This window comes from Otolemur garnettii, unplaced genomic scaffold (genome assembly GCF_000181295.1).
Source record: "Otolemur garnettii isolate 467f Iridium unplaced genomic scaffold, OtoGar3 scaffold00007, whole genome shotgun sequence".
In the NCBI taxonomy this organism is placed as follows: domain Eukaryota; kingdom Metazoa; phylum Chordata; class Mammalia; order Primates; family Galagidae; genus Otolemur; species Otolemur garnettii.
The window spans coordinates 9,466,760-9,478,597 of record NW_003852402.1 but is presented as its reverse complement, the minus strand read 5'-3'; the positions used below and the strand labels follow the sequence as shown (position 1 = coordinate 9,478,597).

The 11,838-nt window shown below is 40.0% G+C and overlaps 1 protein-coding gene across 2 annotated transcripts in view; it reads right to left on the bottom strand.

Annotated features, from left to right (window-relative positions):
• Positions 1-11,838, bottom strand: part of DMC1 (DNA meiotic recombinase 1) — a 36,382-nt gene that overhangs the window by 2,541 nt on the left and 22,003 nt on the right. For both annotated transcript variants that reach the window (XM_003783201.1, XM_012814204.1), the window contains one exon: positions 1,905-2,021. In XM_003783201.1, the coding sequence (XP_003783249.1) occupies positions 1,905-2,021 (117 nt within the window). The remainder of the gene's footprint in view (positions 1-1,904; positions 2,022-11,838) is intronic.

Below are 11,838 nucleotides of genomic sequence, written 5' to 3'. Positions count from 1 at the left end.
TATGTGTCTGGCGCTTTAGCCACTTGAGCTATAGGCGCCAAGTCCGAAAAGATAACTTTAAATATAATTTATTGCCCAGGAGGATATTAACCAGTTTTGCATATAACAAATTTATTTCAGAATTCCTTTGACCAATTAATTACATAAATCTTTCTCAAATTTGCCTTTGAGTCAATGGTTTCATCATTAATTAAACAGCTGAATAAAATCTTCAATACATGCTCATTTTATATTTACTAATGAGAAAGCCAAGTTATAAATTTTTTAAAAATCATACTTTAGCACATAGTAGACCTTATAGATTATACAAAATAAATTATAAAACAATGAGACAGAGTAATTACTCTCAGGAAGTCTAACAGCTGTGCTATGACATATGACAAGATGGAACTATCATTTAATTCAACAAAGAACATTTGCCGTAAATTTCTAGAGATTGCTGAAGCTTCATAAAACAAAGGGTTTATGGGCTTGGCATGTGGTTCACACCTATAATCTTAGTACTCTGGGAGGCCCAGGCAGGAGGATCAGCTGGGTCAGGAATTTGAGACCAGCCTTTTCTATTCTAAAAATAGAAAATGTAGCCGGGCATGGTGGTGCCACCCATAGTACCAGCTACTGGAGAGGGTGAGGACAGAGGATCACTTGAGCCCAGCAGCGGGAGGTTGCAGTGAGCTATGATGATTGCAAGAAGCAACAGAGTGAGACTCTGTTTCCAAATAAGCAAACAAGAAACAAACAAAATTGTGTTATGTATTATAATGTTTTATAGGGGCAAAAAATGGGGGGGGGGGAAGTGCTCTGGATAAAAATCTATCTTAGATACATGGGGGAACTAATTATTTAATGTTTATTCAATGACAATATATAATAAGTACTATTGTGATTCATAGCAAAACCCAGATTTTTTGTTTTACAGATGAGTTCTCACTCTGTTGCCCATACTGGAGTGTAGTAGTGCAATCATAGCTCAACGATGCCTTGAATTCCTGTGCCACTGTGCCTGGCTACAAAAACCAGATTAAGAGCTCATCTGATTTCTTTTGAGCTGCTTTTCCCTCCCTAGGGTAGAGTTGCTACAAATCTTTGCCTTGTTGCTCAGGGTTGGTTAATCACTCAGTCACAAATAGGATACATCTACTAGGTCCCAGGCTCTGGGAATACAACAGAGAGCAAGTGAATAGTGTCCCTAACCTTAGGGTTGCTGTCCAGAAGGGATGATACATGTTCAAATCACTGCTAATAAAAAGAATATGAGTTCCATGAGAGCATGGGTTTTTTTTTTTTTAAACTTTATGTCCAATTTTATTTTATTTTTATTTATTTTTTTGGCCCTACTCCTTGAGCCACAGGTGCCACCCGGTTTTTTTGTTTTGTTCACTACTTTGTCCCAAGAACCTAGAATAGCTGACATGCTATAGTTTTCTCTGTAAAAATTTATTGAATTTATAATTCTTAATTAAACAAGTAAAGAGCTGATAAAGAATATAGGGTACACTATATGGTGTAGCTTAGACTATAAGGGTTAGGGAAAGGTTCCCTGAAAAAGTGATATTTAAACTGAAACCTGAAAAGCAAATAAAATTAACCTGGCAAAAAGAAAGGAGGCTATCTTCCCATCCTCTGTACTTCCTCACACTAACCACATGTTAATTGGGACTGATGATTTCATTATCCAGCTCTGTGGTTTGCTTTGAGAGGTCAGGGACCAAGTCTATTTGTCAACAGAATCTCCGAATCCCTCGTACCTAGCACATAGTAGGGACTTTCAAACAAAAGGAATAATTTTTGAGAAGGAAACCGAAACTTATAGCATCTGCCAGTGGTATAATTACAGCTTCTCAAGGAGAGGCCATTCTGTTTAACATGCACAAGAATCTGATGAAAATTAAGAAAATATTTACCTGTCATAAATCTTAGCAATTCTAAGTTCTCCTCTTCCTTTTCTCAAACTTATTCTTGTTGTTGAAGCATGAGCCAGGATGTGTCCTCCAATAGGTTTTTTGGGGTCTGCTTGAAAGCTGAATTAAGAAAACAAAACACCTCAGGTTTCATCATAAGGACTATTTATAGTGTTTCCCCCAAATAAGACACTGTCTTATATTTATTTTTTCTCAAGAAGACACCCTAGGGCTTATTTTCAGGGGATGTCTTCCTCTCCACGCCGAAATGCATGGCGTGGCTATGCAGCGTATCTGCATCAGCAGGTCTTATTATCAGGGTAGGGCTTATATTTAACAAATGCATAGAAATCCTGCTAAGGCTTATTTTTTGGGTAGGTCTTATTTTTGGGGAAACATGGTATAGCAAGATCTGCAATTACAAAGCAACCTTTCCATGGAGGCTGTCAGAAGATGAAGTAGGTATATATTTTAAACAAGTAAAGGCTTGTTCATAAACTATGGAGTGAGGTGAGTAATGCTACAATATACCCCATTGCTATCTAGTCCAGGCTTCTGAGATTCTTTTAAAAAGAGATTACTATTCAAAAAGCACTAATCTTCACTGTGTTAGGATAATGCCTGGCATTAAGCAATTTTCTTCTTCACAAAATACAAAGATAATTGATTTATTCATTCATTCATCAGAAATATTTATTAATGGCTTATTATGTGCCAGCCACTAACCTAGTGTAGTGAATAAAAAATACTCAACCCAGGCCAGGCATGGTGGCTCCTAGCACTCCTGAGCTGTGACATCATGGCACTCTACTGAGGGCGATAAAGTGAGATTTTGTGACTCGGCGCCTGTGGCTCAAGCGGCTAAGGCGTCAGCCACATACACCTAAGGTGGCGGGTTTGAATCCCCAGCCCGGCCCGCCAAGCAACAATGATGGCTGCAACCAAAAAATGACCGGGCGTTGTGGCGGGCGCCTGTGGTCCCAGCTACTTGGGAGGCTGAGGCAGGAGACTCGCTTGAGCCCGGGAGTTGGAGGTTGCTATGAGCTGTGATGCCATGGCACTCTACCCAGGGGGATAGCTTGAGGCTCCGTCTCAAAAAAAAAAAAAAAAAAAAAGTGAGATTTTGTATAGAATTTATTGCTTGTAACCTTTCTTGTAGGTCACTAACATTTTTATAATTTAATGAAATATATTGATTCCTGCCTGGAAAAATAAACATGCATACACATATAAAAATTTTCATCTAAGTTTAAGAAATTCAATAAATCTCCCTCTTGATGTACATGGGTATAAAAAAAATAATAACCAAGATTTACTGAGTCCTTGCTATGTGGTAGACAGCCTTCTAAATCATCACATTATTTCCCTTTGCTTGGATTCCATATTTAGTAAACAATTTTATATTAAAATTAGGATTCTGCTAGGCACACTGCTAGTCTCATGCTACTCTTGAGGCTGAGGTGGGAAGATCCTGTGAGGACAGGAGTTTGAGACCAGACTGGGCAACATAGTGAGACCTCATCTCTAAAAGAAAAAAAATTTTTAATTAGGCAGATGTGATTGTTCATATCTGTAATCCTAGTACTTTGGGAGGCTGAGGTAGTAGGATTGCTTGATGCCAGGAATTGGAGACCAGCTTGGGCAACATAGCAAGAACCTTTCTCTACACCAGTGGTTCTCAACCTTCCCAATGCTGCAATGTATTTTCGTTGTTAAAAAGGGGCTGCGACCCACAGGTTGAGAACCACTGCTCTACACAAAAAAGAAAAGTGAAGGCCAGGCCCAGTGGCTTGTGTCTGCAATTCTAGCACTCTGGGAGACCAAGGCAGATGGATTGCTTGACCTCAGGAGTTTGAGACCAGCCTGAGCAAGAGCAAGACCCTATCTCTAAAAACTAGCCAGGCATTGCGGTGGGCACCTGTAATCCCAGCTACTTGGGAGGTTGAGGCAAGAGGATTTCTTGAATCTAAGAGTTTGAGGTTGCTGTGAGCCATAACGTCATAGCACTCTACCAAGGGTGACCAAGTGAGATGCTATCTCAAAAAAAAAAGAAAGAAAGAAAAATGAGCTGGGCATGGTGGTGTGTGCCTACAGTTCTAGCTACTACTCGGGAGGGTGTGGCAGGATGGGGTTAGGCCAGGAATTTGAGTGAGTTATCATCTTGTGACTGCATTCTAGCCTCGGCAGCAGACAGAGGACTATCTAAAAAAAAAAAAAAATTCTTATAGAGGCTTACTTACAGGGAGAGAACACAGTAGTCACATGCACTTCAAATGTAGTCACATTTTTCATTATGAATAAACTGGCCCTCTCATTTTTCACTGAGTCTCATGAGCTTAATGAATGTGAGTCTGCCCCGAAGAAATGGATTGGTTCTCAGTAGGCTGACCAAATCAAATCTCTGCCTGCAAGGCAGAGTCCTGAATGTGGTCAATTCACCAGAGTAAAGGCTACATTCCTGCAAAGCCTCTCAGGTGAGAGCATGCCAGCCTTTCTCCAGGCAAATGTAGCCCTGATTAACTATGGTGTATGACAAGTATGACTATGGTCCCCAACCCCTGGACCATAGAAAGCAGCCTATTAGGAGCTGGCTGCAAAGCTCCTCCCAGCCCCTTGCCCTCTACCTTCCCCCAACATCACCATCTGTGGAAAAATTGTCTTCTATGAAACTTGGGAACTGAGCCACACAGCAGGAGGTGAGCGATGGGCAGTGGAGCAAAAATCAGCTTCATCTGTATTGACAACTGTTTCCCATGGCTCCCATCAGTGCCTGAGGTCTGCCTCCTCCTTACCCCCACGTCAGTGGAAAAATTGTCTTCCATGAAACCTGTCTCTGGAGTGAAAAAGATTGGGGACCGCTAGTGTATGAGCTTTGGAGTTAGACCTGGTTTCAAATTGTGGCTTGTCAGCCATGTGACTTCAAGAAAATTATTTAACCCTTCTAAGTTTCTTCATTTTAAAGGGAGGATAATAACTGTACCTAATGGGCAGGATAGTTGTGAGACTAAAATGAAATAATTCAGGTAAGTCATTAGCCTAGTGACTACAATTATTATTATTTATCTGCTTTCCTAATCCTAACTCACTTATTAGCTATGTTACTTTGGGCTACTTTTATAAACTTTAGTTTTTTACACAATAAAATGGTAAATATAAAGACCTTACCCCTTAGGGCCATTCTGAAGATTCAAGATAATATTTAATATAACTCACTGGTATACTCCTATAAGCCAGGAATTATACCTGTTCATTCCTTAGCCTTACCCTTACAGCAATCTTGGCACCTAAGAGATCCTCAATTAAGGGTAACTACTATAATTTAATTTTGGGGGGGGGGACAGAGCCTTAAGTTGTCCCCCTGGGTAGAGTGCTGTGGCATCACAGCTCACAGCAACCTCCAACTCCTGAGCTCAAGTGAATCTCCTGCCTCAGCCTCAAAAGTAGCTGGGACCACAGGCGCCCACCACAACGCCTGGCTATTTTTTTTGGTTGCAGCCATCATTGTTGTTTGGCAGGCCCAGGCTGGATTCGAACCTGCCTTAGGTGTATGTGGCTGGTGCCTTAGCCACTTGAGCCACAGGCACAGAGCCTACTATTATTTAATGAAATAATTCAGTTAAAATAGTCACTCTTTCAGTGAAATGTAGACCAATAAACTTTTCTCAAAATGTCTTTGAACTTCCTGACTATTCTAAGTCATAACCAAATCTTGACATGAAGTACAAGAAGGTATAATAGCATTCTGCATTCTTTTAGACTCTAAAAGAGGGCTTTAATTTACTTCTATTTCTGACCAAGTAAAAACAGCTTCAGAAAACCACCCACATTCCTCCTTTAGCCTATCCTCTTATTTCCCCTTCTTTTATATTTTCTTCTTCTCTTTTTTCTTTCCTTACTCAGGGAACGAGGGATTACAGGCTCAGTGCCCATAGTACAGTGGTTACAGCGCCAGCCACATACACTGAAGTTGGTGGGTTCGAACCCAGCCCAGGCCAGCTAAAACAACAATGACAACTGCAACAAAAAATAGCTGGGTGTTGTGGAGGGCGTCTGTAGTCCCAGCTACTTGGGGAGCTGAGGCAAGAGAATTGCTTAAGCCCAAGAGTTGAGGTCCTGTGATCTGTGACGCCAAGGGTGTCATAGTGAAACTCTGTCTCAAAAAAAAAAAACAAAACCAGAGAACTAGGGATTACAGTTAGGAGGAGGAAGAAATGAGGGTGGGTATTAGGAATAAAGAGTAACTAAGAATCATTATTTTATTTCTGCTCCTGTGGTTGAACAGAATCCAGCATGTTATGAAAGTTTTGAGATATACAAAAATCACAAAAGGCAAAATCTAAGTGATAGAAACAAATAAAACCCTCCCAGCAACACCGATAAGCCAAGCAAGTTGAAACTTCCCTGAGAGAAACAAAAGGATGCTTTCTGTTTTTTGTTTGTTTTTGGCCCAGCCAGCTGGGTTTGAACCCTATGGGGCCAGCTCCCTACTCCTTTGAGCCACAGACACTGCCCTTTTTTTTTTGAGACAGAGTCCCATTCAGTGGCCCTGGGGTTGAGTGCCACAGCTTCATAGCTCACAGCAACCTCCAACTCTTGGGCTTAAGTAATTCTCTTGTCTCAGCCTCCCGAGTAGCTGGGACTGGACTATAGGCACCCGACACAACACCTGGCTATTTTTTAGAGACGAGGGTCTCACTCTTGCTCAGGCTGGTCTTAAACTCCTGAGTTCACACAGTCTGCCTGCCTTGGCCTCCCAGAGTCCTCGGATTACAGGCATGATCCCCCATGCCCAGTCCTAATTTGTTGCCCTTGGTAGAATGCCATGGCAGTACAGCTCACAGAAACCTCAAACTTTTGGGTTCAAGCGATTCTTTTGCCTCAGCCTCCGTAGTTGCTAGGATTACAGGCACCTGCCGCAGTGCCTGGCTATTTTTCTAGAGATAGGTCTTGCTCTTGCTCAGGCTGGTTCTGAACTCCTGAGCTCAAGCAATTCACCTACGTTGGCCTCCTAGAGTGCTAGGATTATAGGCATGAACGACCATTCCCTGCCACAAAAAGGACACTTACAACTGTGTTTCTTGGAAGTGAAATAATGGACCATTAACAATCTGTCTCCAAACTTTCATAGTGACCTATGTATTGTTGAGGGTAAGACCCCAAACACCCTGACCTACCAACTTCAAATTGGAATGCTAGGGTCATGAAATATATAGAGAGTATGGTATGGAATGGAAAGGATACAACAGGGAGAATATGATAGCATCAATTTTGAAATAAAAAATACCAGCATTCATATCCTGGCTCTCCCTTTTTTAAATTGTGTGATTGCACAAGCACTGAGTACTCCTAGCCTCTATTTCTACCTTTATAAATTTGGAATAATCATAATACCCACCTCAACTACTGGCTGGAGTATGGACCCTGAGGGGCATGGGCCAGAGCAAGCTGGAGGGACAGCAGGGACTTCTGGTGCTTTTCATTTGCTAAGGTTATTGAGGGATACAATAACATACTGAGATTGGTGTCACAGAACAAGGAAGGCCAAGGAAACTTGAGTTAGTAGGGTCACATGAGAACTACATAAGAAGATGCCTGAAAGCACTTGGCACATGTTACATAATCAATAAACATAAATTCTCAATTCTGAGGGGAGGCTGGGTGCTGTGGCTCACTTCTGTAATCCTAGTACTCTGGGAGGCCGAGGCAGGAAAATTATTTGAGCTTAGGAGTTTGGGACCAGCCTGAGCAAGAGTAAGACTCCGTCTCTACTAAAAATAGAAAAAAGAAACCTAGCCGGGCATTGTGGCAGGCGCCTTATAGTCCCAGCTACTCAGGAGGTTGAAGCAGGAAGGATCTCTTGGACCCAGGAGTTTGAGGTTGCTGTGAGCTAAGCTGATGGCCATGGCATACTAGCTTGGGCAACAGAGTGAGATTCTGTCTCCAAAAAAAAAAAAAAATTAATGTTGAGGAGAGAGGAAAATGAAGTTAAAATAGTTCGAATGACTTGCATAAGATCACCATGCTAGCGACCCTGGTTTAATGTTTTTTCTCTGATCTTATTGCCTCTTATTTATGCTAATGATGTTGAATCAGTAGGAGATATCCTTAGAGAATAAACTGTTCATTTATAAGACTGTAAATGTTCTAAGTTAACTTTTTGTTTTAGAAAACAAATATACAAATAAAGTAGGTGGCATGGTCTTTTTTGTTGCTTTTATTTGCCCTGGTGTGGGGCTTTACAGGCTGATACATTGATTTTCAATTTCCAAGCTTTCATCAACTGGATCATTCCAGTTCTAAACTCTGTATCTGAAAGCCTAGTCTAGGAGTTACTGCTACAGTAGCTCCTCGCCTCTATAATTTGTTCCTTTTTAATACTATGTGCCATCAAGGAAAATGCATGGGATATAAGCCTCAATTATTGTCAGTGTACTTGGGGACTCATACCAATTATAGTGATATTTCTCTGACAGACTCCAGGCAAGCTGCAGCTTGGAGTTCCTCAACACTGAGAAACAATGCTGTTTTCTTTATGGGAGGTTTTCTAACAGTATTTGAGATCCTTTAATTTAAAACTGCCCTGCTTTTTCTTTCATTTAGTTGTGGCAATTTTGGTGCTTTATATGAAGACATGCATTTAATTCGTATTCTTATAATTTAATATACTAATTATAATTTAACACACTAATTATAGTGAAGCTTGTTTCTTTACAACTTGGCTAGGTGGAGGAGATGCTGTTTCAGAGCAGCTTAGCCAGTATAAGTACTAGCCTTTGTTACCTTCTCTAGCTGTTACTTGGCTCACTTCAACTCTTTCCAACTCCCTCTCCAATTACTTCTATGCTGTCAGCTCGCTCTTTTTCCTTTCATTGTCTTATTGAAGTTGATTCAAAATGGTTTTACTCCTTTTTTTTAAGAGACAGAGTCTCACCCTGTCACCCTTGGTAGAGTGCTGCGGTGTCACAACTTATAGCAACCTCCAACTCCTGAGCTTAGGCGATTCTCTTGCCTCAGCCTCCCCAGTAGCTGGGACTACAGGTGCCCGCCACAATGCCCAGCTATTTATTGTTGCAGTTTGGCAGGGGCTGGGTTCAAACCCGCCACCCTAGGTATATGGGGCAGGTGCCCTACTCACTGAGCCACAAGCGCCACCCAAAATGGTTTTACTCTTTTTGAAACTTTCTACAAATGTAAGAAAAAGAATCCCTATCTGACCTGATTTACAGTGATTTTCTTTGCCTTCTAACTCTAGAGTGACAGTTTTGGCCTCTTCAGTGTTCCCTCCCCACACCTGAAGAAAGAACATTGCTCTTTAACTTGTACTGTTTTATTTGAATACAATCCACCTCCTCCCTCTGAGCCAATGAGTCATTTTGTCTTTTTAAAGTGAGCCTTAAAAATCTTCCATTTCTCTTCAGTTTAAAATTATTCTATTTGTGAAGTACTTCATGTCCTAAGTGTGAAAGACACCTTATAAAACAGAGAAGATACCCTTAACCCCACAAGGACTATACTAAGACAATGTCATACTATATACTAAGACTAAAATTTTGAGCTGAATGGATATTATTTAATTTTCTTCTTTATGGAGGCAAAGAGTTTTGTCTCTTTTGTTCACTAGTAAATTCCCAGAGTCTTGTTACATAGCAAATTTTCAATAAATATTTGTCAAATGAATAAATGATTTCTCCCTCCTCAATCTTTTTAACTTGCTTAATACCATTTGCATAGCTAATATTTTCACATTGGAATCTCTTGTAACTAAGTAGAAAATACTCATAAAAGCATATTGAGCTGAGTGATATATCAAACTGCAGAAAATACAGCAATATTGTTAGGGTAAGTTTTTAAAAATGCCTAAAAGGCTAGGTATGATGGCTCTTACTGTAATCTGAGCATTCTGGGAGACTGAGGCAGGAGGATGGCTTGAGACCAGGAATTTAAGACCAGCCTGAGCAAGAGTGAGACCTGTCTCTACAAAAAAATAGAAAAATTAGCAGAGCATTATGGCAGATGCCTATAGTCTCAGCCACTTGGGAGTCTGAGGCAGTAGAATCACTTTGAGCCCAGGAGTTTGAGGTTGCAGTAAGCTATGATGATGCCACTATACTCTAGCTGGGGCTACAATGTGACACTTGGTCTCAAAAAAAGAGAGACATTCATTTCAGTACAATTTATAGAATTTACACTAGCATATCAAATATCTTCTAATACATATGTCAATCACTTACTTTATCTACTACTATATGATATTTTGTTATAGTTTTAGAGTAATGTCATTTTGAATTCCAACTCCTGATCAAAGCAATCCAGCCATCCCAGCCTCCCAGAGTGCTAGTACTGTAAGTGTGAGCCACCATGCCCAGTCTAGAGTAATATCATTTTGTATTGCAATCATGAGAGTAGTAATTAACTTAAGTAAGAGTATTCAATGGGATGCTAAAACAAATAGATGAAAGCTTACTGCAGAACAAGATATTTATACGGTTTCAAGTATTACTCCCCCCCCAAATTACTTATTAATATAAGAGGAATTTTTTTTTTTTTGAGACAGAGTTTTAAGTTTTGCCCTGGGGAGAGGGCCGTGGTGTCAAAGCTCACATCAATCTCCAACTCTTGGGCTCAAGTGATCCTCTTGCCTCAGTTTTTAATTTTTATTATAGACGGGGTCTTGCTTTTGCTCAGGCTAGTCTTGAACTCTCAAGCTGAAGCATCCACTGGCCTCTGCCTCCCAAGAGTGCTAGGATTACAGATGTGAGCCACTGCACCTGGCCAAGAGGGAATCTTTATGTTTCTCTTTTACAGTGAAGAAATATTGTGAATGCCATCTTAATCACATGATCAAACTGAGCATCTGCCATCATGTGCTTCCTGATACTGAGAAGGCCGTAATATTGGTTATATAGTTTTTCTGCCAAAAGTGTTTAACATTTTTTTTTTATTATTGAGACAGAGTCTCACTTTGTTACCCTTGGTAGAGTGCTGTGGCATTATAACTCACAGCAACCTCAAACTCTTGGGCTCAAGTGATTCTCTTGCCTCAACCTCCCTAGTAGCTTGGACTACAGGTGCCTGCCACAACACCCAGGTATTTTTTATTTTGTTCAGCAGGCTCAGGCCAGGTTTGAACCCACCAGCCCTGGAGCATGTGGCTGGCACCCTAACCACTGAGCTATGGGTGCCTCCCAAAAGTGTTTAACTTTAAAAAAAATCCAGATTCCTGAAGAGTAACTTTTTAAATAATAAGAAAAAAAATTGCAAAATAGTGGGCCTGTACTCTTTAGAAATGTCACAGAAGACTAACAAAGATTAAGAAGCTATACTATAGGAAGGTAAAAAAACATGAAAAATACATGCAGTCCATGATGCTCAACTGGTCCTGAATTAAAAACAAAACAACCCCCTCCAACAAATATAAAGGAAATTACTGGGACAATTAGATATACTTGAATATAATTGTATATTAGGTAACATTATTATGCCAATGCGAAATTTCCTGAATATGATAATTATATTGTGGTTATGTAGAAGAATTTTCTTATTCTTAGAAGAGATATGTGGAATTATCAAGAGGTGAAGTGTCATGATGTCTACAAATAATTCTCAGTGTTTGGGAAACCTTTCAAATGGTTCCCTCCAAAATATACATATCTGTGTACATGTATGTGTGTGTATATGTAGAGACAAAGAGCTTTTATACACATATACACATAAACAAACACACATAAAAGAGAAAGAGAGGTGACAAATGTTTACAATTAATTAACTTAGATAAATGCTATATGTGTATTCATTGAACTAATCTTCAACTTCTCTCTGGTCAAAAAATTTTGTAAATAGTTTTTAAAAACATCTTTTAAAAAGCATTATCATAAATTCGGGGTTATTTTGACTGCTTATTCAGACATATATTTATTCAAAAGTTCTTTTTTTTTTT